The sequence below is a fragment of the Astatotilapia calliptera genome, chromosome 20 (assembly GCF_964374335.1).
Source record: "Astatotilapia calliptera chromosome 20, fAstCal68.1, whole genome shotgun sequence".
NCBI classification, from domain to species: Eukaryota; Metazoa; Chordata; class Actinopteri; order Cichliformes; family Cichlidae; genus Astatotilapia; species Astatotilapia calliptera.
This window is the reverse complement of record NC_137441.1, coordinates 13,213,421-13,239,548: the sequence shown is the minus strand read 5'-3', so window position 1 is coordinate 13,239,548 and position 26,128 is coordinate 13,213,421. Positions and strand designations below refer to the sequence as shown.

Genomic DNA, 26,128 nt, shown 5'->3' with positions numbered 1-26,128 from the left:
CCATTGCTTTTCAGTTGACTTGGTGACGTGGGAATTCAGATGTGATGAAAGATGGGGGAACGGATAAGGCACTGCCACAGTGAATGGCTCTCCATGCTGCCCAGGGCCTCTCAATGCCAGATGGGCTGTAAACAATGACCCATTTGGGCATCTCCAACTTTGTTTACCTTTTTTTCATCTGTGCAGACAAGGAGAAGATGTGTTATTACACATGTTAATCCAGAGAGAAAGCGTGGTATCATCTTGTCAGATGAGAGTGCAATCTAAATCTATGATTACAGTGAAATCCAGCATTTGGAGTGAAGAAACAGATCTAGTGAGTAAGCTGCTGGGTTTGTTTGGTTCAAGAAATCCCCAATCTTCAGCAAAGACAGGCGGCCTGATAACACTGCCATGGCATCATTGCCAACTCTGCAGTCACAAGCTGAAAAAAGAGATTTAATCTACAAAATAGCTCACTGCCAAATACCTGAGAAGTCTGCAAAAGGTCAGAAGTAAACTGTCTGCAAGTGTGCACACAGCATTCAACACTAAGATAAAAATCAATACACTGAGCCACAAGTGGTGGAAAGAAAAAGTTTCCAAAGTTTAGAAAAATTCCAGAGAGCAATAATGATTAAGACAAAGTAAAAAGAATCACAGGATGTGTTTCTTCTCAACAATGAAAGGACTGAAAACAGGCATCCTTCTCTCACATTAACATCCTTGCATGAGCCAGGGCCATCTGTGATATGCCAGCAGCCTGGCACAGAAACAGAGATGTGGGGGAGATGGGCATGAACAGGAAGGGGCAGGGCTAAGGGAGAGAGACGAGGGAGGAAGAGAGCAAAAACAAACACGAGACCAGATTAAAATTTCTAGGGAGGAAAGCCATGTGACCACGGGAAGGCGAGAATACAGTGGAAAATCAAGAGTGATATCTCATGTTTCTCTGTCTTCCATGGGGGTATCTCCTGTTTTCCACAACAGTTTGCTTGGAACGGCAAAGCTGGCATCATACACATGCCACACGTAAGATTTTACCCCCATGTTGTTTACTCTGACCTACTTCAGATGCAAGCTTAAGACTTGCTGAAACCTGCACTTTATTATTTTGTTGAATATGACCAAAAAGATCTTGTGTGATTGTGGGCAGGAGAGCTCTGAGTCTGTGCAGCGATTTTTACCATGCTATCTCAGGGTAATAGTATGAAGCAAGATCAACACAGCTAAGCCCTCTTTGCATTGGATGGCTTGGAAAAACCAAGAAAGGCTAGAAAGATAATGGATATAATGGTGGTTATAAACTGTCTTTAACCACGTTTTCCACGTGCTCGCATAAAAGACACTCACAAAACGAACAAATTGATTGGTGCCACAAAAAGGGTAAGAGAGGAATCCATCCATCCATCCATTCATTTTTTTTCCCACTTATGTAATTCAGGGTTGCAGGGGGTTCTATCCCATGGGGCAAAAGATAACGTATACCCTGGGCAAGTTGTCTGTCTATCACAGGGTGCAAGACAAGAATGATGGCAGAGAATTTATTAATGGCATAGTTTTTCTATCATATTTATCTTATCCAGAGCATGCCCATTGCTGGTGTTAACTTCTAACATAAAAGCTGCTCATTAGAACGTCATACATTTAAACATGAAACACATGAAGTACATTTGCACTTTCAGTGACAGATACCTGGAAATTACTTTGACTACTTTGAATGATTCATTTTACAGAATGAATATACTCTGTGATTTTCTGTAAATACCAACAGAATAAAACATGTTATTATCTGTGTTCTATTAGCTGTAATACCTGCAGTATAAAACAGGCTTAGTAACAAATACAGACCGAGAAGAGAAACAATTTTATGCGCTTTTACAGCTGATATAGACGATTCACTGCAGTCTTCAGACACATGTTGCTGTTCAGAGAAAAAAAAGAAATCACAGCTGGAATCAGAATAGAATAAATTCAAAACATTTTAAAAAACAACTGTTGAGGTTTTCTGCAAAATAGCTCAGCTTCCTGAAAGTACCAGCAATCCCACTTAATGGTGTATCATAGAGATGCTGGAAGAGACTGATCTGCCTGTACAATATATATATATATATATATATATATATATATATATATATATATATATATATATATATATATATATATATATATATATATATATATATATATATATATATATATATATATATATATATATATATATATATATATATATATATATATATATATATATATATATATATATATATATATATATATAGCAGCTGGATAGCGTAGTGGTTAAACTACACGCCTTTGGAACAGAGGATCGCAAGTTCGATTCCTGCCTGGGGCGTCTGTATCCAGTAAGGGTCCTAAGGCTAGACCCCCTATGCTAAGCAAGCCTACCGCAGACATGAGCGAGACAGATAAATATGAAGGCATGCCGGCTCGGACGTCGCCCGGATCAACAAGGTCCGCGTCAGGTGTTGAGGAACCAGGGCACCCTGACGAAAAGTGGGCTACTGGAACAAGAAGGCATCGGTGGGCAAGGGACGAAAACAGGGCGTTGTTGGAATGCTACTACGCAAGTAACCCCGGCGGAAGGGGCTACATGAATAGGATGAGGGACCTATGGATTCTTCGATACCCAACATCCACAATGACGGCGAAACAACTAGTAGCTCAGTGTTCCAACATTCGAAAGAAGGGACTGCTCTCACAGCTAGAGATTGACGAGGTACAACACAAATGCTACGGCAAGGAGGAGTCAGGACGCCAGGTCAGGGGGGAGATATCATCACCCCCACCCGAGATTGGGTACATAGCCCCAAGTGCGATAGGAGAAGGATCGTTGAGTGCGAGAGGAGCTGACCTGAAAAATAGGATCATGGCCAAGCTTGAAACCTGGATCCCCCGTAGCCGGTTACCAAGATTACGTGAAGTACCCTCAGAAGGTCTGCTAGATGATGTTAATGCAGCACTACGGGCAATACCTACAACCACGATTACCGACACTAACAAGCTGATCTACAATACGGCAGCAGTGATCAGTGAGATGCTTGGCTACAAGTTGAACAGCCACAAGGGGCAGTACCCTCCATGGAAAAGGAGGCTAGAGGGCAAGATCAAAGTAGCACGGAGAGAGGTTAGCCAACTAACGGAGTTGCAGAAAGGTGCGACAAATAAGGTGCCTAAGAAATACAGCAAGCTGTCCATACCTGAGGCCTTGGAAACTGCCAAGCAAAGACTCACAGCCTTGGCCAGCCGCTTGAGGAGGTACACCAGAGAGATAGAAGGCAGGAGAATAAACCAGCTGTTCTCCACAGAACCAGCAAAGGTGTACTCTCAGTGGCAAGGGAACAATAAGAGAACAGCACCACCAAGGCTGGAGACGGAGCAATACTGGAAGAGCATATGGGAGAAGGATGCAACCCATAACGGCAATGCTCAGTGGCTAGTGGATCTGAGGGCAGACCACAGCGACCTCCCTGAACAGGGTCCAGTAACCATCACAGTGGCAGATATCCAAGAAAGGGTCTCCAGTATGAAGAGTTGGACAGCACCAGGGCCCGACATGGTTCACGCCTACTGGCTGAAGAAGCTGACTGCACTCCACGAGCGTCTGGCAGCACAAATGAACCAGCTGCTAGTTAACGAGAGACACCCGGAATGGCTAACTGAAGGCCGGACGGTCCTGATCCCCAAGGACCCCAAGAAGGGACCGGTCCCCTCCAACTACCGACCAATAACCTGCCTCAGTACTACATGGAAGCTCCTGTCAGGCATCATATCGGCTAAGATGAACAGGCACATGGGTCAATACATGAGCGGGACACAGAAAGGAATTGGCAAGAATACCAGAGGTGCAAAACACCAGCTACTGGTAGACAGAACAATCAGCCGAGACTGCAAGACCAGACTGACCAACCTGTGCACTGCCTGGATTGATTACAAGAAGGCCTATGACTCAATGCCCCACAGCTGGATACTGGAATGCCTAGAATTGTACAAGATCAATGGGACCCTAAGAGCCTTCATCAGGAACTCAATGGGGATGTGGCGGACAACACTAGAGGCCAACTCCAAGCCCATAGCACAAGTCACCATCAAGTGCGGGATCTACCAAGGAGATGCTCTGTCCCCACTGCTGTTCTGCATAGGCCTGAACCCCCTCAGTGAGATCATTAACAAGACTGGCTACGGATACCGACTACGGAACGGAGCAGTTGTCAGCCACCTCCTGTACATGGATGACATCAAGCTGTATGCCAAGAGTGAACGAGACATCGATTCACTGATCCACACTACCAGGCTATACAGCAATGACATTGGAATGTCGTTCGGACTGGAGAAGTGTAGTCGGATGGTAACAAAGAGAGGGAAGGTAGTCAGAACTGAGGGGATTGAACTACCAGAAGGCAACATTGCAGACATAGAGGACAGTTACAAGTACCTGGGGATCCCGCAGGCAAATGGGAACCATGAAGAGGCCGCTAGAAAGGCTGCAACCACCAAGTACCTGCAGAGGGTCAGGCAAGTCCTGAGGAGTCAGCTGAATGGTAAGAACAAGATCCGGGCCATCAACACGTACGCCCTGCCCGTGATCAGGTACCCTGCTGGGGTAATAGGCTGGCCAAAGGAGGAGATAGAAGCCACTGACATAAAGACAAGAAAGCTCCTTACCATGCATGGAGGGTTTCACCCCAAGTCCAGCACCCTGAGGCTGTACGCTAAGCGGAAGGAAGGGGGCCGGGGACTGGTGAGTGTCAGCACCACAGTCCAGGATGAGACAAGGAACATCCAAGAATACATTGGGAAGATGGCCCCAACTGACCGAGTGCTCAGTGAATACCTCAGGCAGCAGAAACCCAAGAAAGAGGAGGGAGACGAGGAACCATCATGGAAGGACAGGCCCCTGCACGGTATGTACCACCGGCAGATAGAGGAGGTGGCTGATATCCAGAAATCCTACCAGTGGCTGGACAAAGCTGGACTGAAAGACAGCACAGAGGCACTAATCATGGCAGCACAAGAACAAGCTCTGAGTACAAGATCCATAGAGGCTGGGGTCTATCACACCAGGCAAGACCCCAGGTGCAGGCTGTGTAAAGATGCCCCAGAGACAATCCAGCACATAACAGCAGGGTGCAAGATGCTAGCAGGCAAGGCATACATGGAACGCCATAACCAAGTGGCCGGCATAGTGTACAGGAACATCTGTGCCGAGTATAACCTAGAAGTCCCGAGGTCAAAATGGGAGATGCCCCCAAGGGTGGTGGAGAATGACCGAGCTAAGATCCTGTGGGACTTCCAGATACAGACGGACAAAATGGTGGTGGCTAACCAACCGGACATAGTGGTGGTAGACAAACAGAAGAAGACGGCCGTAGTGATCGATGTAGCGGTTCCGAATGACAGCAATATCAGGAAGAAGGAACACGAGAAGCTGGAGAAATACCAAGGGCTCAGAGAAGAGCTCGAGAGGATGTGGAGGGTGAAGGTAACGGTGGTCCCCGTGGTAATCGGAGCACTAGGTGCGGTGACTCCCAAGCTAGGCGAGTGGCTCCAGCAGATCCCGAGAATAACATCGGAGATCTCTGTCCAGAAGAGCGCAGTCCTGGGAACAGCTAAGATACTGCGCAGGACCCTCAAGCTCCCAGGCCTCTGGTAGAGGACCCGAGCTTGAAGGATAAACCGCCCGCAGGGGCGCGCTGGGTGTTTTTTTTTTTTATATATATATATATTTTTTTTTTTTTTTTTTTTTAAAGCAAGCTGTATAGTAAGCCAAAACAAGACCAAAGAACCCTGCACAAGAGCAATCATAACATCAGTTTTGGCACTGGCTGCTGTGCACAAAGAAGAAAACAGCTTGCATGCACCACCTGTGAGATGTGCAGTATATATATTACTATGGTGATCGAGTCAGGTTCAAAGAGCTCCACCTTGAAAAGTCTGCCTTTAGGCTCAATATACACTACGATCCTATTGATCTCACTTCTTAGTTCATCTCTCCAGTGATTTCATCCTGATTACAGCTTGATAGACAATAACATTGAGGATGTTGATAAAGCCTACTGAAGCTACTCCTTCTTCTACTTTCTTTAGGAGTAAAGAATCTCATTTCCCGTACTACAGTCTGCAGATTATTACAAATGCCCATAATTAAGAAGTGTGCTGTTGGTCTAACTGCACAATGCAGCAACTCTAAACTTAAAATTGAATTCAGACATTGTGTAATATAGCAGTGTAAATACACACTGAAACATCCAGAATGACAGATTAAACAATGTTCAAGTAACTTTTCCACAAAAACTTCAAGCTTCTCAAATGTAACTTTTAATATGTTTGCTTGGCCCTTTAAAAAATAAATGAAACACCTTAGAATTTAGACAGGACAAGATATCTGAAATGTCAATTAATCCAATTCTGTTTTATAGTCACTCAATCTATAAAACATCAGAGAAGGAAATTAATTGTCTTATATTTTGTATTCTGTGACCAACAGCAAAAAATCCAGAGTAAAAATCATTTGGGAATGTGTAATTATGCACAATAAATAGCTTCAACTGATTCATTAATCAATAAACGGCTGCAGATTAATTCTTCAGATATCACTAAGGAGGCAAGGAAACTCCTTTGTAAGACATTTAATGATTCAAATGGCCAATAAAGAAAATAAATGGATAATAATTACCTAAACTGCATCTGCTATGACAGTTTAACAACACGTGAAAGAGTTCTGCCTGTTATTTTGTTTATCCAACAGTACCTAATGGAAGACCTTCAGCTCAAAGCTACAACAGTATATATGAGATGACTACATGATCACTTGAATCATGATTAACATCCATTGTCAACTGTCCACTAGAGGGAGTTTTAATCTGTCTTTAGGGAAAAATAAAATAAGAGTACATAGATCCCTCTTCCACATTCTCCATCCACTGGACTGAACTACAGCTTTGCGTTGTCCAGTTGAGGAAAGCTCGGGGCTGCTTCCTGCTGTCAGCGTGCATGATATCATCATCCAAATGAGGCCTTCGAGTCTCAGTGTGTCTTTGCATGCTCAACAATGGCATTCTATCTTTAAAGTCCTTTTATGTGATGCTATGTGTCACTGCGCTGTAATGCTAAAGTCAGACAAAACAGGTTTAATTCCTGCCAGTGGATGAAGTGGTTTGCATTCTTTCATCTTGCACAGTACTGACGCAGCATGTTTTCAGTACCCTAGGCAAAGTATTCACTGAGGCCACTGACTGCCACAAGGCTCCCAGCAGGCTATGGGGCAGGTTCAGCTGCTTCCTGTCTGCTCACCTCCTGTTACACAGAGGGTGCGATGCAGGGAGTAGCACCACTAATAACATGCAGACACACTGCTGGTAGAGAGCGAACCGGCATCTCCTGCACTGTCCACTTCAATGATTGAGCTGAGTGTCATCATGCAATCAGCTGGCCAAACTGCCATGGAAAATGAAGGCTGTCTGAGCACACACAATGTAAAATAAATCCTTTACAAAATTATCTAAATAGGGAGAAAAAATAACAAATCACAGGACATGTTTTTGTACTTTGAGGGGGCCAGTCATGCTAACTATAGTCCCCCTTAAGCCTCCTGGGAGAGGGAGAGAGAATAATCCTTGTTGCAGTCTCAGAAGGACGGAAATAATTAGTTAATACCTTTGCACAGTCTAAGCTTGTGATTTCCTTGTGTCTATGTAACGCAAGAAAATGAACTCCCCTTGTGCATTTGCGAAACTGTCGATCGCCATACTTCAGCGATGGTATGTTCCTCCATGTCATGTCTACAGCTACTGCTTGTCAATCAGTCTTCCAGTGTAAACCATTTAAAATTTAGTGGTGACCAATTTGCAACTCAGCATACTCCTTCATGAGACTAGAGGCTGATTGACAGCTCCCTGAAGACATCTCCATTACACTATCATGATGAGTGAGAACACAGAGGAGAAAAGATAGAGGGCTTCCTGTGGGAGTCAGGCATTCTTCCACTAATATTAATCACGCATATATTTATCGTAGAGGGAAAAATGTGAAGACACTTTTAGATAGCTCTGGTCAGCATCCATCTCATGGATTAAAAATGTGACAAATAAGCCTTTTTTTCACAGATATGAAAAAGATAATTGTGCCTTGTCTGTAACTGCTGCATACACAACGAATTGGTGTCACAGAAATTTTGTTAATGAGATGAGACAATTTTACTGCCTTACCTGCAGCTCACACCAGGCCACCTCCACCCAGGTCTCAGTATCCAGGCCTTTGTAGACTGTCTTGAAGGAACCTCTCCCCAGCTCTATGTCAAATTTAAGGAACCTTCCCCCTGGAGACGTGGAGACTGCCTTCATCTCTGCCTCCTCCTCATTCTCCTCACTGGCTGCCTTGACAGCAGCTTTACCACCATCACTGCATGTAACATTTAGCGCGTCTCCACCTTTCTCCTTGTCCTCATCGGCGCTGGCGCTCTCTGTTGCACTGTCTTTAAGCCCACCTTGACTTTCAGTGCTGGATCCCTCCTGTATCCCACAGCTGGTCCCCCTTGACCTGTCCACAATTGTTCGCAGGTTAATGTTTAGGATCTTACTCCTGTTATTACATTCAGGTGCTTCAAAGGCCTGCTCATCTGTGTCTGAAAACCATAAACTTCTCCTGATGAATCTCTGATGCACAATCCTCTGATAACTGGAGGAAGGATATGCGCTGGGGTCACTCCCACCTCTCACTACAGAGTCCACAAGACTGACGGGTCCATCACCCATGGCCTCGCGCACATTTTTGCCCGGTTCACACTGAGACTTGGTTACAGGCGAATTTCTCAGGTCTTGATGGTCCCCGGAGCCTGATTTAGACTCCGGCTCCATGGTGACTTAAAAGTTCAGTCGCTTTGGTTTCCAGGTCATTCGTGCCATCACGGGTAGACTTTCCAACACGCAGATCGACAGATGAATACCTGCAGCGCCCACTCGGTGACGCAGTTTGCCGGGAGAGGCCCTTAACAACACTGGGATGGATGACATAGACAAGATTTTATCCGCTAATAATAATAATAATAATAATAATAATAATAATAATAATAATAATAAAAGAACCTGCAAAAGAAATACGATATGCCCCAGTTATACATTATTGCTAAAGCTATCGATGGGCGTTAAGCATGGTAATAATCACTGAGGTGAAGTTAGCTGCTGTCAGTAAGAGGGGGTTGACAAAAAGACAAGCCCAGGAGTTAAAGCATTGCTTCCAGAAGCCATCGTCGTCCAGGTGACCGAGAAACTAGCAAGCTGGCTTCGGCGACATAAGTTTGGCAACTAGCTAGCACTAAATTCCCCCCAGTATACCCACAATATTATCTTACGTTCAAATACTGACATTAAAAAAATAAGGCACGACTTACCTTGTTCAAAAAAGGGGCATAAAAAACACCCTCGAGTATAACTGACGCTAGTGACACACAGCAGAGACAAACCTGCCAGGTCCAGTAGCAGCACTCAAAAAAAATCCTCGCCAACGTTAGCCGACTGTCCACGACAAAAGGTGGACTTCAAAAACGCCCTATCTGCATATTATCTCCATTTTCAAGCACAGGAGCCGCCCCAGCGACCGCAAACAAATTCGGGCTTTCTTAACTGAACACATACCACATGCTGACAAGAAATAACTGACGAATTTCTTGTATTTATCTCCTTTTAAGTCCCCGCATCCCTCTCTTCGGTTGCAGCTCCCGATGCGACTCTCCCCACTGTTTCTTCTTCTTCTTCTTCGCTGCCGCGTAAGTAAATAGCACACACGGGTCGCTTTAAGACTCGGGTTTTTTTTATTTTTCCTGTAGTCCCCTCGGTAGTTAACTTAAACCAACAGCTGTTTGCGCTTGTCATCGCCTTCCACCATTTGGTTAGTGCACCGGTGAGGTACACCAAATGTGTTTCCCATTCAGTTCGCTTGGCTCCACGCCCCTGGTGAGGACTATAGAAGGGAGGAGGATGGAGGTGGGGGGAATGGTCCATCCAATCATACGGCACTCTGGGACGCCACAGAAAGCCTACTCATCATATTGTGTGCTGTCCAACAGACAGAGTGACACGGGGTGAGACAAAGGCTGATTAGAGTCAGTGCAAGTAAATTACACAGCAATTGAAAACATAAATAAATAATTTCTCACACCCTTTGAAGACTCAGTCACGTGTCTTAACTCCCGAGCCTGCTGTTGAAACAACATTTTTCCATTATCACTGCTGTTGTGTCACTATAATATAGTAGTTACACGTGCATCAGTAGCTCTGTCACGTAGCCTTGGCTACGTGCTTGCGGGTCCAGTCTTCTCTACCCCTACAGGATATTTTGCCACTTTGCTGCAGCCTGCATCTGAGGTGTAGCAGCTCTTCGCACAGGGCAAAAATGAGCAGCAGCATCAACAGGTTAAGTGGCACCGAGGTAAGATATTTGCAGCCCCTTTTTAACATTCATCGAGGGAAAATGTAAATCCTCTGGTTTATAGATGTCTATAGGCTAAGTAGATTGATCATACAAATTGACATGCTCACAAGTGCAATAAATAAAAGATGCACGAAGAAAGATTACCTGATTAATAAGAGTATTCTTGCTGTTTTGCATGCTTTTATACAGTAGAATAGAAGGAGTGTTAATACAGTGCAAAAATGCACGGACCGCAAAGCAATCGCTTGGATATGGGCACTTGGGAAATGTGCTGTCATGCAATCATTTTTGTTTAGGTTGAATTTTTTGTTGCAAGAAGTGTTGATTCATTGTCGTGGTCATTTCTGTGCCCAGAGTTGTCGGTTGTTACTTTTTATTGTAAGCCGATCGTGTAAAAGTATCCACCTCCTGCGGTTTCTGCGCTTCCATGCCACTTCTGTGCCTTTTCTCATGTTACATGTCATCTGCATGTGAGGTACATTCAGAGGTGCATACGCTTTGCAGAATAGAAGTGGTGCTGAATAAGACGGATTTTATGTCTCCGCAGAAGCATTTGACCAGACATCTTAAAGTCTTTTGCAAGCATGCTGGGTCAGATGACAGTCTGGTCTGGCTTAGGGGTGAAGTATTGTTGGTACCTGAGTGACCTTATAAACAATGAATGCCCTCCTTTGTTACCAGTGCACTGGCTTAAATGCACACATAAAAACAGACACAAGGTTTTACTTTTGTATTACATCATCCTGCTTCATGCCACAACTGTAAAGCTCACAGATTGATTACTTTAGTTTATTAGGCAATTGAAGCTGCCATTTAAGAGTAGTTCAGTCCTGCATCTAATGTGCAGCATCCAGTTTTACAGGGCAGGGAAAAGGACTTCACTCTGTTATCCGCATGGTCACTGTCTTAATAGCGCCATTTAATTTCAGATGTGTGTGTGTGTGTGTGTGTGTGTGTGTGTGTGTGTGTGTGTGTGTGTGTGTGTGTGTGTGTGTGTGTGTGTGTGAATTTGAGGAAGAAGGCAGGAGGAAGAGAGACCCTGGCAGCCACAGATACTTCCTTGCAACAGTCAGAGCTCAGCCAGCATTTGCAAAATGTAATACCCTTACGCTCGATAAAATGAGCAATTGATCTCATTTACAATGTGTCCCCCACCAGTGTGAGTCAATATGAGTGGGTTTTTTTTTTCAATCCGTGGCTCTTGTAGGGTGAATATCTCACAGGAAGACTTTCTGCAGGCTTTTAATATTCTTGCCTGCCTTTCACTGAAATCTAAGACCGATGAGATGAGTCAGATTTCACTTTCTTTGATAACCCGTAGTTTAAACTGCAGCTTTTCACTAAATGAGAAAGTGTTTTTGATTTGTTTGGGGTTTTTTTTCCCACCATAAGTGCCTTAGCTGCATAGACCACACTCAGAAACAGTCATGTTTGCTTTGCTTTGTGCAAGGCTGTAAAACTAAAAGCTCTACAGAGATTCATGGAAATTAGATTTACAGTTGGGTCGATTGTCATCTGGAAGCTGGCCAGATTTTGAGGTGAGTGAGAGAAGAAGGCTGCTGATAGGACATGATGGATGGAGAGCAAAGAAGTGCTTATGCACGAGGAAAAAAAAAGTAAGTGAAATACTCACTCATGCAGTTAGAGTTAATTTAGCATTTCATCATATAGCTGAACACGGGCTCAATTAACTAAATAATAAATGTACGGTTTCACTGTCTTAAGTGGTGTCTTGCTTTGTTGCCTTGAAGAGCTTTCTACATGTCAGACACAGAGCTTAACAATACAAAGCTAAAGGCACTGCATACTCTCTAAGTAACTTACATGCGGGTGTAATCAGTTAGTGTGACGACATGGGAAAAGGAGAAAAGTTTAGGATTAGGTGTGCAAGTTGAATGAGTTCATTTAGTTTTTGGGAAATCAGCCAAAACGTTCATTTGCTTCTGAATACACAATGAAAAATGGATTTATTTGATCTGAGGTTTGGGTTAAATCACGGGAATTAAGAAATTGCAGTCTTTCCAAAGTTGTAAAAAGCATGTATTATACAACTCTGCATCTAGCTTTAGCATTAAAAAAATATGAGAAGTAGCAAATGTGAATTGAAGGGTCTTTTATTTGTTTTTCACCCTTGGTAATCCTTTGCATTCTGCAACCCGGGTTGAAAGGTAAAATAATGTCATATTTTCTCATTCAATTCAATTCAGCTTCAATTTTATTGATATAGCGCCAAATCACAACAACAGTTGCCTCAAGGCGCTTTATATTGTAAGGTAAAGACCCTAGAATAATACAAAGAAAACAGAGGAAACCCCAACAATCATATGACCCCCTATGAGCAAGCGCTTTGGTGACAGTGGGAAGAAAAACCTTCTTTTAACAGGAAGAAACCCCCAGCAGAACCAGTTTTATTCTCAGTTTTATTTATGTGATTTATAGGAATGATTTTAATTGCTCAGTTAAGCGCTTAGGTCAACATTCATTGTTTGAAGAAGCCCTATATAAATAACTTACTGATTAGCTGGTTTCCCTTCTCATTCCCACATTGTAGTGTTAGTGACACCTTACAGCAGAAACTGAATAATGTTAAATATTATTACATGATTTCATCTGTTATTCCACAGTGACACATAACTGAGAGTTAAGATCCAAACAACTTTTATGTCTCTGACTATCTCCCCCTCCCTCGTTACCTTGCTCCTTCTCTTCCCTCGGTGTATCTCCCCCGAGACTGATTCAGACTAGAAATGCACTGTGAATAATTCATCACAAAAATCAGCACTGAAACCTAGAACCAGTACAGCACAACTGATTTAATGAGAACTTTTCTCTTTTTTTTCCTACAGTTTAGATAGCTATAAATCTGGTGTGCCTAGATGACTGACAAGCACTGGGTTTCTCTGGGATATAAAATTCTTTCCAAAAATGCAATTGTGAACGAAACGAAAACCAGGATCACGTACATTCTCTTTTTAAAAAAAATAATTTGTTGCATGTTATCCCTCCACTCCACTCACAGCTGTTGAGTAAGACACATTATAAGAGCCTGTATTTGCTATCATTTTTGCACTGAATGTCTCCTCTGCTGTGATTAGTTGTTGTGCTATTTTGCCAGCTGTATGATGCGAGTAGACAGCAGGATTAATCGTGATAAATAGCTTGGGCAGACAGAGGAAATGACCTTTAGATTTGGCCTACGCACATGTCAAAAAGGAGTTCTTTTTTGGAAAAAATAGACATAGTGACTCCATATTTCCAACCTGCGATCTCACAACAAGTATTATCTCACTGTGGTCTGTTGACTCTGGGATAAAGGGCTGTATTTTTTGAAAAACCTATTTCAGTGTGTGAGAGCAGAAAGGCTGACCCTGACACGTCATGACAGTATGCCATTTGTGGTATTTGGAGCAGATCACAGTCACAGGACACCCTGCCACACCACATTGCTTTCCAGCGAAAATGCATGTTTGGCTTCACAAAGCATGTCCTAAAATGTGTTTTAATTCCTCGTTGTGAAGGTGTAACACAGTGCAGTGGATCTTTGAGTTGAAAGGAAAAAACACATTTTGTTTTTTGTTTTGTTTGTTTTTTTTAGCATTTGCTGGATACTGCCGAGATGTCTCTGAAGTGTTCACATGAATCTATGATAAAGCATAAAAGTTAAACTGATAAGTAGAATGCCAGATGATGAATTTGGCCAGTAACCCATTTAATACATCTTCTAAAAAGCAGAGATTTATTAAGAGAATTAAACATGGCTTGTCCAGTGGTTATCACAGGATTAAAAAAAAAATCTAAATAATTACTGCAACCAGAGTACCAGATCATTACCAACCCCATCGACCACACCTTCTGTTCAGAGTGTACTTCCCCTCATACATCAAGTTAACCCATGCCAGTTGATTGCTGTGAATCTCTTAAATACATTGTAATTCAGCTGTAGCCTCATCCATGGTAAATTAGAGGGTGCAGCTTTTCTTTCCTTTCTTTTTGTCTTTATCCCTCGAGCAGAGGGAAGACAGCTCGCACCACTTCTGCAGTTTGGTTAATCTCAGACAAACTATGCTCTCTGCAGCTGCAGGGAGTGTTATGATAAAAACGGAAGATTTTGGTGTTCAGGAAGAGACTGCTGATTTTTTTTTTCCTTCTCAAAGAAAAAGAGGCATTGGCATTGGCATTCATGCTTTGACCTTGTCGCCACTGAATTTTAAAATGTGGTTCTCAGGTGTAATGAGCCATCATTTTTTATAGAGACAGACTCCGTATTCACCAATAAGATAACTTTTTTTCCAGAACCTTCTGGTCCAGTGGCTATGTATGGTTCTCTCTTTGCAGTACATAGTCCACTGACATGGAGTGAATACACAAACACACTCACAACTGAGCTAATCTAATGTTGCATCACGCTCACCCACACAAGAATCGATAGGTTACACAACTCAGAGTAAAAGTAACTTTCTTAAACGCTTTTGATCAACTGCTGATTAATCATAGAAATGAATTACCATATTTACTCACCTCTCTTCCTAAGTCCCTGGTTTATTGAGTATAAAATATAACAAAATAATAAAGCACATTTTGTTCTGAAGTGAACATTTATTTCAATTCAGTTCATATATTCAAGCTGGATCTTACCTTAAAGACCTCATAGTATCACCCTATCACCCTAAAAGAGCATTTTACTCTCAGACTTCTGGCTCCCAGTTTGGATCCAGGAGACAGATAGCCTCTCTAATTTTAAGATTAGGCTTAAAGCTAATACCAGCTCACAACAACAGTCATCCCAAGGTAAGGTAAAAATCATGCAATATTAGAGAGTGAACTCCAAAGATCCCCCAACAATTGTGGGGAGGAAAAGCTCCCTGTCAACAGGTAGACCCTCTGGCAGAACAAGGCTTAGAGAGGGACTGCCGTCTGGACAGAGGACCATAGGCGCACGATGAGCCACGAGCAGGACATCACAGAAACTGCTGAAGAAAGTAGATGAGAGTTAACAAGATGCAGCAGTGGCCTATGAGTGTATGGGAAGTAAAAGCGAGGAGCGAAGAAGAAGTGCTCAGTGCATCCACTAGCACCCTGGGTTTAGAGCAGCATAACTAAAGGAACTTGATGAAACTCTTAGATTTGTCAAAAAGGAAAGTGAAAGATTAATTTTAAGAGTAGAGAGGGTGTCTTTCTTCAGAACCAAAACTGAGAGTAGGTTTCACAAGAGAAGGTCCTGATAGCTGAAGGCTCTACCTGCCAAAAGATGGGCAAACTGAGGTAAACTGCTATCATATAACACTGGTTCTTCTTGTTTTTGCTCAGCCCATTTCTGCAGCTGTCCATCAAGCTTCAAGAGAATGTGATATGGGCAGAATATGAACAAAGGATCACTCTATTACTCTACACTGATAGTTTTTTTTACAGATAAGAAAATCAATCATTTGACTGTTTTGATTTATAAAGTCAACAAATACTGGAATAGAGGGCAACAAGTGCGGCGCAGGCTCATAGAAGCAATATAAAATGCCCAGAGCTCAATGCTCATATGACACTAGTGAAGGAGAAAATGTGCAGACTGAAAGTGATCGCTTGAAACTATTCGCACAAACGGCATATGCTGACTTCGTGTTTGTCATGTTTTAATGGTACTGTTACCGGATTGCCAGTATCTCCTTGCTGTACTAATGGCTCTGTTTTCAAAGGTCACTCTTCTGTAATGGCTGTTGTTGTTCTAATTAGGTCAGAATGATAACCAGATCCTCACCATCCGTGCTCAGGAAACACAAAATTACTGCTAGTCTCATCAAAATGATGCCTTGTTGGCTCTACTGGAAGAACAAAACACAGCACAGAGCAAGCCTTTCTGCTTGTTTCCCGGCGTTCTTCTTTCTGTCATTATCTGCAAGCCATAAACATTATCTCTGTGCCAATTACTCTCTTCTCTCCCCCAGACCACCCATCCAGATGCTTGGCCCAGAAGCCCAGCTCCTCTGAACATGAACCACTATGCCAATAAGAAGAGTGCAGCTGAGAGTATGCTGGATGTGGCCCTGCTGATGGCCAATGCCTCCCAGCTAAAAGCTGTCCTGGAGCAGGGGCCAAGCTTCCACTTTTACACCCCCACCATCACCCTAATCAGCATCTCTCTGTGTCTACAGATCACAGTCGGGGTCCTGCTTATCTTCATAGGTGAGAAAGTAAACATAGCCTGAGCCCTTCTGGTGTATCAGAGGTGTTTTTGCTGTCTGGCATCTCACATCCTTTACTTGCCCACTTCATCCTTCCTATTCTAGCAAGATTACAGCGATCTATATGCCACATTTTGCCCTACAATGCACCCCCTCCCCCATAAATGTCAAGTCTACTGACTCCTGACAAACAACCTATTAGGAGCTGGATTCAGTCTCTATAGCAACCAGGACTGAGAGGTCAAAGGGTTCACTAGGTTTTACTGCTGATATCAGCACTGCTGGGAGTTAGGAGAGGTGCTGTGTATGTGTGTAAATGTGTCAATATGTGTCAGTATGTATGTATCTCCATGTGTTGGAACAAAGAGAAAAGCCCAAAAAGAGACAGATGCAGCAACAATTTTTTAGGAGGTCTGCTGATATCTCGGGTTGAAAAATTTGTGCGTGTAAATAAAAATAATATAAGTTGGGGATAAATAAACTAATTTAGTTTTTTTTTCCTGACACACTGAACAACAGGTTAATGAACTTTAAGCCAGTCACAATGACTCAGCTGTTGATGGATGAGTAAATAAAGTGAGTTTTGTTTGGTTAGTGTGAAACTAACAACCCCACATGTCTTATCTACCTCCTCTGTGAAACTGCTGAAAAAAAATCTTAAAATAATCAATTATCAATCAGATATTTCAAAGCACGCCCAAATGAATATTTCCTCCCTTGTTGCTCAGATTTCTGCAAAAAAAATATTATATCATCATCAACATTGTTACAGTATGAGTATACAGTACAATCAGATATTATTAACTCTGACATTTGCACATTGAGGTATTCACATTAAAAACGTCACATGTCCATAAGACACATCCAGCACGTGAGAGTCATCACTCATTCATTGCCCCTTTGACCTCCTTCACCAGACTTAAACAGCATCCCTTGCCTTTACCAAAATATCACACACATTTCTTTCTCATTACTCTTTTCTTCATTTTTGTTTACTCTTCTGAACTTCTTTGGCCTCTCGTCCTCACATCCCTCCCTCCCCGTTGGATCCAGCTCTCTCTAATGAAGCCAGTGGTGCGTGATGTGAACGGCCTACATACTGGCCACCCCAACCAGACTCTAGCCCCCACCAAGACAGATCAGATACACACACACACATCACAGGAAGCGTTCTTACGCTGTTTAACCTCTGGTAATTTCCATCAAATACACACACCCATGCACATATACATGGCTATGCATTCATGTGACCATTATTCACAGGCGACTCCCTGTACTGCTGATGACACCATAGTAATGTCTTTGTCACAACACTAATTAGCTGTTTTCATAACATTTAACACATGCCATGATGCTATTAAAACACAAAAGAAATGACACAGTTGCATATAGGAAATACAAGCTTCCCTTGATCAGTTTTCTTCCCCTGTATTGTTCTTTCTCTGTGATTTGAACCTGACACTTGTTTTCTTTCCCTGTGTGACATTTATGCCTGCGATGTATAGTAAATGTATCACATCATATACATGTTTACATTGGGGGACGCTATTGTTACAAATCCAATTCCAAAAAAGTTGGGAAGCTATTTTAAATGCAAATAAAAACAGAATGCAATGATTTGCATATCTCACAAACTCATATTTTATTCACTATGAAGAATAGAAAACGTATTAAATGTTTCAACTGAGAAACTATACTATTTTAACAAATGTATTGGATGCCGTTAGTAGCAACAGGTCTAAACAAAAGTTGAGACAGGGCCATGTTTACAACTGTGTAGCAGCGTCTCTTCTTTTAACAACAGTCCATATATGTCTTGAAACTTAGGAGACCAGTTGTTGGACTTTTCGGAGAGGAATTCTGTTCCATTCTTGTCTTATTCTGAAATATAGGATTGTAGCTGCTAAATAATTCTGGGTCTTTTTTGCCACATTTTTGGTTTCCATGACAATTTCATGTCTGTTTTTTTATGGCAGTGTCGCCTGAGATTCCAAAGATCACGAGCATCCAGTATTGATTTTCATCATTGTCCCATGTGCACGGAGATGTTTCCAAATGATTGGAATCTTATGACGATGTTATGAGTTGTAACTGATAAGATGTTCAAAGTCTTCACGATTTACAAAGAGGAACACTATTCTGAAATTGTTCCACAATTTGTAGACGCAGTTTTTTTGCAGACTGATGAGCCTCTGCCTACTGCACCATTACTTTTGACAAACTCTGCCTCTTTAAGATGATCTTTTTGTACTCAGTCATGTTACTGACCTGTTGCCAATTCAGCTAATTAGTTGCAAAATGTTCCTTAAGCTGTTTCATTTAAGTACCATTTACTTTTAAAGCGTTTTGCATTTCCCTGTCCCAACTTTTTTGAGTGATCAAATTCAAAATGAGCTAAAAATTTTAATAACATAGTAAATTGATTGCAGTAGATCTAACTTTTTTTTTAATCTGAGTTTCCTCTAAGTGAAAAATGAAAAACTGAATATTGCATTGTTTCCTTACATGCTTGCGTCATAAAATAAAAGACACAAATAGATGTATGAGCATTCTGAACCCAGAATTAAGTAAATATAGATTTGTGGTTGACAGTAAATCTTTGCACCATAATGAGTTGGCTTTAGTCCCAGAATAGAGTAGATTGTTGTGCAATTAGACATTATCTGAGTTGTGTGTTGTTCTGCTTTTGTTCACAGTTCGATGGAACCTGAATGATGAGCAAAAACACCAGAGGCTGAACTTCATGGAAAACTTGGCTACAGGTCTGGTGTTCATCATCGTGGTGGTCAACGTCTTCATCACAGCTTTTGGAGTCCATCGAACAAATTACAGCAACTGACCACGCACACACACACAGGCACATCTATGTATGTGTGTATGCATTATTTTCACAGTCTTTCACTGCTCCCCTCTCTCTTTTCAAACAGGTATTTTCTCTCCTGCCTTACTCTGCAGTTTGCTCCTAAAAACTTTCATGTCATCAGCATGTTTTTGCTCTACTCCTCTTCTGACCGGACCTTCACAATCACCTACATGACCTACAAACACAGTGACCTCTCCAGGCTCGCAGAGAAATTTCCACCAGAAAACAACTCGAACAAAATACACAGCTGTTCATTTACCAGAAAATCATTGTCCCGCATGGCTGCAGGCACCGAGAGAAAATAGCGAACAAGAGAGAAACAGCCGTAGCGACAAAGAGGTCTGGTACGTAAACAACACAACATTTGTTCTGAATGGACAAACAGGAAAGTGGAGACAGCAGCAGTCAGGACCATGTGACCTCATGCTGTCTGTCTCCTATGCTGTCCGACAGTGACCCGACGCACTAGCCAGACATGGATGCACAGTCTCACACACACACCTGAACACTCTTTAATTTTTAATTGCACCAATGAGGTTTGATCATGTTTAACGGGTGTGCTGAGCACATGTATGCAGCACAGGGCAGGCCTCATCCGCCTCAAAACCACTACCCACCTCCACAGCTTTAACTTTACTATCAACTCTACCCCACAGGTGTCATGCCTAACATTCAGTTATAACAGTGTTTGGTTGTGCTATGAATCCCTCTGTGACGAGCAAAGCCGGACTTTGTTTGTGGTTCTTTGGACCAGAAGTAGCTGGTGAGTCAGAGTCAACAGAGCACAGACCCCGGCAGAACTACTTGTTAAAACAGAAGCCTTAATTAGGCAGCAATGCCACTGAAACCCCAATTAGAGCACAAGCAAATGCTCATTTTATACACTTGAGTGGTTTGACATAAATATCCAGTAAAGAAAATTTGAGGCTGTTTCACATAATTATCAGCTAAAAACCGTAATCGCATTCATGCAGCTATCTATAATTTCTCCAAGGTGGTTGTGAGGAAGCACCTTTCAGATGGCAAAACGTCGCAATCTCATCCTTTTCCTCCCCTACAACTATCATTGGTAACCGTGGAAACAGCCACACTGAAAGCCAGATTTGATGATACACACAGCTTCACTTGGAGGAGATCTGTAGATTGATATATATACATAATGTATATCCATGGCTCCTACCGCTCTGTCTTGAAGTTTAACAAAGTGACTCTGTGGGGGCTGCGCATCAGAGGATGCTGATGATCAACGAGGACTTTTAGTTCCTTTGAAGCGAGTGTATTAATAGCTCTCTCGTGGGAATGTGGATGCCAGAGTGTGAACTGAACAATCACTCTGGTGACATTTCCAGCCCCCTTTAGCACCTCCCAATTCCTCCTCCCTCTCTCTTTGACTCCCCTCTCATCTGTTGCTCTCACTTCGCAGGGAAGACAGTAGCAGAAAAATGCTGCCGAGTGCAGATAATCTCCTGAGATCAGACACCTCTGCTCTGCTGCTGTGATGTAGACCTTACCTCTGATGTGACTACTTTCCTGCACATTGTTACAAGAAACAGAGAGCATTCAAATGCACCCATCAGGGTATTTCAAAGGCATTCTAGCTAGCAGCATTTAATAGAGCATTTAATCAAGTTAGCTTAACTCATTCAACCAAATTGATTGCCATTATTCATTAATGAGGTCTGATCCCTGCTTCCCATTGTCATTGTTATAGCACGCTTGAATATTTTTCTGTTTTTTTGTGTGTGTGTATGAGTGAGGAAGTAGCGCCCTCTAGTGTATGTGTTGCTGCTGTTGAATCAATTAGATGAATAATTTAACATAATCTCCATTTCATGATGACAGTGCAGTGAACAGTGCCAGAAACTAACCCGGAAAAGCTAATCAATGCACTCCTAATTACCTTTAATTCCCCTTTGTTGCTACACTACGGCAACATATACAGCATTTAATTAATGATGTTCCCATTTCTACAAAGATCTTTGTCAAATATTTGTTACACAAGACTAAAAATAAGATGCAAACACAGGTGATCCAAATTTGCTGTGCTTTATTTGAAAATAAGTAACACTATTAGAGTGCCCTTTATTTTGCAAATTTCATAAAAGGCACTGGAAGTGGGCTAAGGTGTGAGCATACATGTATTTGTTGTGTATTTAAAAAAAAAAAGAAAATCTTTGTTGTGAAATGCGTTAACAAACGGAGCAATGAAAAAATCAAGTTGTTAAATTAAGTGCAAACCAAGAGCCTTCCCACACAGATGCTCCTACTTGAAGCTCTCCTCAAAATACACTTCATTGCCCACTCTTGGGTTTGTTGCACCCAAACAACCGACTCAGTCTTTAGTAAGTGAAAACAGCTTTGTGGGAGTGCAGCTGCACAGTTACACTTGGTTATTATTACGCTTTAAGCATTTTAGTTAAAAAAAAAAAAGAAATTCATAGCTATCTACAAACATGAAATCCAGGCAAGAATCATACATACAAGTACTCTGGAAGAACGTTGCATAGTTCTGCCATTTCAGATGTACGCTGTGAGAATTTGTGACAGAATGTGTCAGGTCAAGTTACGTTCCTCCAATTAGTACTTTCGTACATAAATTAGTATGTGAGGTTTAGGAAAATGATGAGTTTGGCACAGAAAAAAAGACATTTTTCATGGCTTCTTCTTCTCATTGCCTCGATGTTTTCATTTTTTTTACTTTCCAACTTCTCCATATGAAATGAAAACATCTCTAGCATCTTTACTCAGTCTTACAGCCGAGCAGTGAAGAAACACTCCAGTGCATCTCAAGGTTTCACCCTCTGTGTCTATAAAGAAGAGCAAAAAAACTGAGTTTTGTGTGTATGGAAGGTATGTTTTGAAATGTTGAACATGATCAAAGTAAGTAAAGTAAGTCTCAAGTCTGTGTCCCTCTCACTTTTTGTGCCACGACTCACCTCCGTAATAGTAGAGTATTGCAATTCCAACTACAAAACCGAAGCAGCTCAGGAAGAACATTGGTCCTGCAAGAGGAGAGAATAAAGTCATTAACTATACAATTATCTGATCAGTCTGCAGTGGCTCATACCTGCTTAATAAATTAGATGATCCAAAAAAAACTAAATACCACAAGCAAACTGAAATAATAGCCGATATTCTGAATGGCAAAGTCAAGAGTCCTAAATCTGCTCTGTGTACATAAAGTTGTCTTGCTCACAAGCTAAACAAGCTCCTTGGTATGACTTATGATCAGGAGTCAGTGTTTCACGGCATCTCTGATGACCCATTTCCCTGCTGACATACCTTTGACCCAGTGGATGCAGCTCTGACTGTTCAAAGGAATGCAGGCCAGAGGAAGCTGCTTTATACATGAGCTTAACTGCCCTCACAAAGCTCAAGCTCTCAGTGTGATGGAATGATGAATGGTGGAAGTAAAGAGCAGTGATGGGGCCGGCATTCTGATGCTAGAGGTTAAAAGGTTCAACAGACAACTGCGTTTGCTAAAGTCCACAGCTTAGTTGAGCTTAAGGGGCTTATCTTGGGATCAGCGAGGGGGTACAGAGGGACCCTGACACATACTCACACAAACTGTAAAACTATAATAATTTTTAAAATGCCATGCAGGCAAGATAAGGAAGAAAATGACACATATAGGGCTTTTATGAGTCATTACTTACATATTATCATTAAATATATTTCACAAGTGATTACCAGTATCCGATTTGTTTTCAAATTGCCCCTTAGTTAGCGCCATTGTTGGATTGAAAGTCAGTTTTTAGTGTTTAGTCATATTTTTAAGCTGATAAATCAACAGAATAACTCAAACATTAACAGCAGTGCATTTGTGAGCTTTTCTGCCATCAAGTCAGTGACACCCTATGGATTACACTGTTCATTTGTTTGTTAGTTCATGTTTGTGATTGTATTTTGTGAACGTCATGCAACTAAATCTGCATGATTCCTCCTGAGAGGGATTGCAAGTAAGAGTGTGCATGTTTTTGAAATAAATAAGTCCAATTTCCTGGAAAGCATGTCATGAATTGTCTAAACTATAGCAGAATTAGTTAAATAATTACAGAATAATTACAGAATAACTAAGAAACAGCAACATTTATCGTATAACATCATTGTATAAAATCAACGAATGTTTTTTTTAGTTTGTGAAATCTCAATATTCTTAAATTTTAAAGATTTGAATGATTTACATAGAAACAACCCCTTTTTCTGTTGTTAATGATGGTGATTATATGTACCTCTGTCGCTAAGCACATATCGCTCTTGCCGAACTGTCTTGTCATTAGTGCATTTTGAATCTGCCACCTCTAAAAACAGAAAGTAAAAGAGGTTAAAATGCAGCATTCCACTTTAACAATAACAACCTGTGAAGTGTTAAATGGCTACTTGGACAGCAGTCTAGGCAGCACATTAGCTTCTCTTTGCATCTTAAACAGGATAAGCCGATGTAAAGCTAGACACAGCAGGGGAGCCACCTTTATAGGACACTTTGGAAGCTGCTCCTGTAATTTGTCTAACCTCATCACACCAAACATACAAGATGCACTTTTTTTAACATGGTAGAAAAAGCAACCAGTGCTGAAAAAAAAAAAAAAAAGCTTAGCAGACACAAAACTTATGCTTTAAGGATAAAACCAGAACCTTTAGGTCCCACAAAGACATTGGTTCAATAGTTGTGTCTGCAATAAAAATTAATGTGAAATGAAATTGAACTTTATGGAGAAGAAACAGCTATCCTCCAATCTGGAATCTGTAGCCAAGAAAAGCTCAATGTTTCACCTCTTTCTCTGACTCTGCTGGGCAGGCTAGAGTAGATGTCCTCTGTATGGATGTGAAGGGCTCTGTAGAATTCATGGCATGCCTCTTCGCCTTTTCTGTGCAGGTGCTTCAAGAGGTCTGCTAACCGCACCTTGGTGGGCACACTTAGGTTCCTGAACTGCAGGGAGACACAGGCTGCATTGAGTCACTGCACGCATCTGCACAGTATGCTTCTGTTTTGTTTGTGTAACACAAATAGCTGCAGTGACCCTGTGGGCTTCCTTGTCACTTAGTATCTGCGGGTAGATCCTGTTGAGCTGCAGGACAAGTCTGTCAACCAGCTCAGTGTCCATCCTCTGATCTGAGCACAGGAACTGGGAGTCACTCTGCAGCTGCTCTTGGTAACCATCGGTGTCTAGTAAAGGAAGATTGATGACAGTGAAAAGACATTGCTTAACAAGGGGTGTCAAGGCCAGCGCTGGTCAAAGCGTGGAGACCAGGTCAGAAACAGGCTATGACCCTGCACAAATGGCTCATGCGACAAAGCCCTAACAGAAGTGCTGCAGATTTTATTGTTAGTTTTAGTAATTTCTTAGTAAGCTCGTCTTGGAATCAGCCATGTTCTGAAAATAAGGAACTAAGAGGTTTATTCTCTTGTTTAGAAAGGCGAATACAATAGCTGCAAATGTGTCAGTTTCACTACACTTTATAGCTTCTATAGCATAATGTTAGTACTGAAAATCAGCCAACTACAATCTAAGATGCATAAAATGGTGAGAGACAGCAGAAACAGGTAAGGTGTTAGTGTTAATAGTTTGGACTCTGAACCAGTTTCCCCCCCCACAAATATGCATGAGCATTGTCTGTTTTCTTAAAAGAAGATGCTACACTTAAGAAGAAGACGACAAAGGGGGATCTATGGAAGTAAATATCCACACTGCCAATCATTAAGTAATATAGATATTGTATTTGTCCTGACCACTGTTGATATTCTTATGCTCAGTTGTGTACTTAAACAGGCTACAGGCTGCAGCTGATGAGCAAACATACTACTAATATTTCTGCCATCTGTTCATAAAACATAAACTATTAACTAAATTAGTAGGTAAGTGTCAGATACTGTCATAGTGTTACATTGCATGGTAGTTATTCTCAGTATCGTCATCCCAGTATGAAAGATTCTACTAGTTTAATATTTTAACAGGATTTACTTTATCCCAATGTACAGTTAATGCTATAATATCTCTAAGGACTAGACTGACAACAGAGGGAGCTGCGTGTCTTTAATAAAAGTCTGGATGCCTCTGATGACAGAAGTCTGCCGATTTAGTTACCGGTTGCATATCAGGACAAACGATGATACTGACCCATGACAAACTACTTAATAACTATGTGTAACAACAACTACTTTATACTATGACTTTACAGCAACAAGTGGCGCACCCAGAGAGAGAGCCTGGTAGGATATCCTGGAAGTCTTAGCTCTGGCGCAAGGATACGCGCAAAGCACTCACAACAAGGCGAAACATCTTACCCTCGCTTCACAAACCTGACATACTGACAAATTTACACCGTGTGTGAACTTGACAATCGGACCGACAGCCTTCCCGGTAAAACTTCCTGGTCTCCCCCGTGAGTCGGTGCTCCGCTGCCCCGTTACATCAGCACGCTTGGCCGTGGCGTCACCACATGACCGACCTCAAGGCTACATGATGATGTTAATGAGCCGGGCAGACAGTGACGGACTACAGCTTTATGTAGCAGACACTGAAGCACAGAAGTGCAACAAATAATCATACATCAGGTTATTCTAACCTAAAGGCTTGAATAATGATAATAATAATAATAATAATAATAATAATAATAATAATAATAATAATAATAATAAACGTGTTGTTAAATAAACTCTTCC

The 26,128-nt window shown here is 41.8% G+C and overlaps 3 protein-coding genes across 8 annotated transcripts in view; 1 reads left to right on the top strand and 2 right to left on the bottom strand.

The window, feature by feature from the left end:
• Positions 1–9,947, bottom strand: part of LOC145423351 (serine/threonine-protein kinase WNK2) — a 44,336-nt gene extending 34,389 nt beyond the window's left edge. For all 4 annotated transcript variants that reach the window (XM_080295688.1, XM_080295690.1, XM_080295691.1 and 1 more), the window contains exons 1-2: positions 9,389–9,947; positions 8,208–8,995 (exon numbers count right to left, since the gene is read on the bottom strand). In XM_080295688.1, coding sequence (XP_080151814.1) covers positions 8,208–8,855 — 648 coding nt within the window. In that variant the 5' untranslated portion in view covers positions 8,856–8,995; positions 9,389–9,947. The remainder of the gene's footprint in view (positions 1–8,207; positions 8,996–9,388) is intronic.
• A 260-nt stretch (positions 9,948–10,207) lies between these two features.
• On the top strand, positions 10,208–22,368 carry LOC145423354 (ninjurin-1). The gene is made up of 3 exons (XM_080295697.1): positions 10,208–10,425; positions 16,365–16,602; positions 19,298–22,368. Exons 1-3 carry the CDS (start codon positions 10,390–10,392, stop codon positions 19,438–19,440), a joined length of 417 nt encoding a protein of 138 aa, XP_080151823.1. The 5' UTR covers positions 10,208–10,389; the 3' UTR covers positions 19,441–22,368.
• On the bottom strand, positions 21,495–26,044 carry LOC145423353 (caspase recruitment domain-containing protein 19-like). Of its 3 annotated transcripts, none has more exons than XM_080295696.1 (6): positions 25,660–26,044; positions 24,486–24,631; positions 24,238–24,394; positions 23,697–23,765; positions 22,401–22,466; positions 21,495–22,271 (listed from the first exon to the last, which is right to left on the bottom strand). In XM_080295696.1, the coding sequence occupies exons 2-6, from the start codon at positions 24,567–24,569 to the stop codon at positions 22,159–22,161; spliced, it is 489 nt and encodes a 162-aa protein (XP_080151822.1). In that variant the 5' UTR covers positions 24,570–24,631; positions 25,660–26,044; the 3' UTR covers positions 21,495–22,158. The 3 variants fall into 3 exon arrangements, with proteins under 3 accessions (XP_080151822.1, XP_080151821.1, XP_080151820.1); XM_080295695.1 differs by having other exon boundaries at positions 25,751–26,044; XM_080295694.1 differs by having other exon boundaries at positions 25,766–26,044.
• Positions 26,045–26,128: the final 84 nt, after the last annotated feature.

Coding starts and splice junctions, on each gene's coding strand:
- LOC145423354 (XM_080295697.1), top strand. CDS start 10,390: ATGAGCAGCAGCATCAACAGGTTAAGTGGCACCGAG. Junction 10,426..16,364: donor ACAGGTTAAGTGGCACCGAG/GTAAGATATTTG, acceptor TCTCTCCCCCAG/ACCACCCATCCAGATGCTTG. Junction 16,603..19,297: donor GGTCCTGCTTATCTTCATAG/GTGAGAAAGTAA, acceptor TTTTGTTCACAG/TTCGATGGAACCTGAATGAT.
- LOC145423353 (XM_080295694.1), bottom strand. Junction 24,395..24,485: donor GTGACAAGGAAGCCCACAGG/GTCACTGCAGCT, acceptor GTCTCCCTGCAG/TTCAGGAACCTAAGTGTGCC. Junction 22,467..23,696: donor ATATGTGCTTAGCGACAGAG/GTACATATAATC, acceptor CTCCTCTTGCAG/GACCAATGTTCTTCCTGAGC.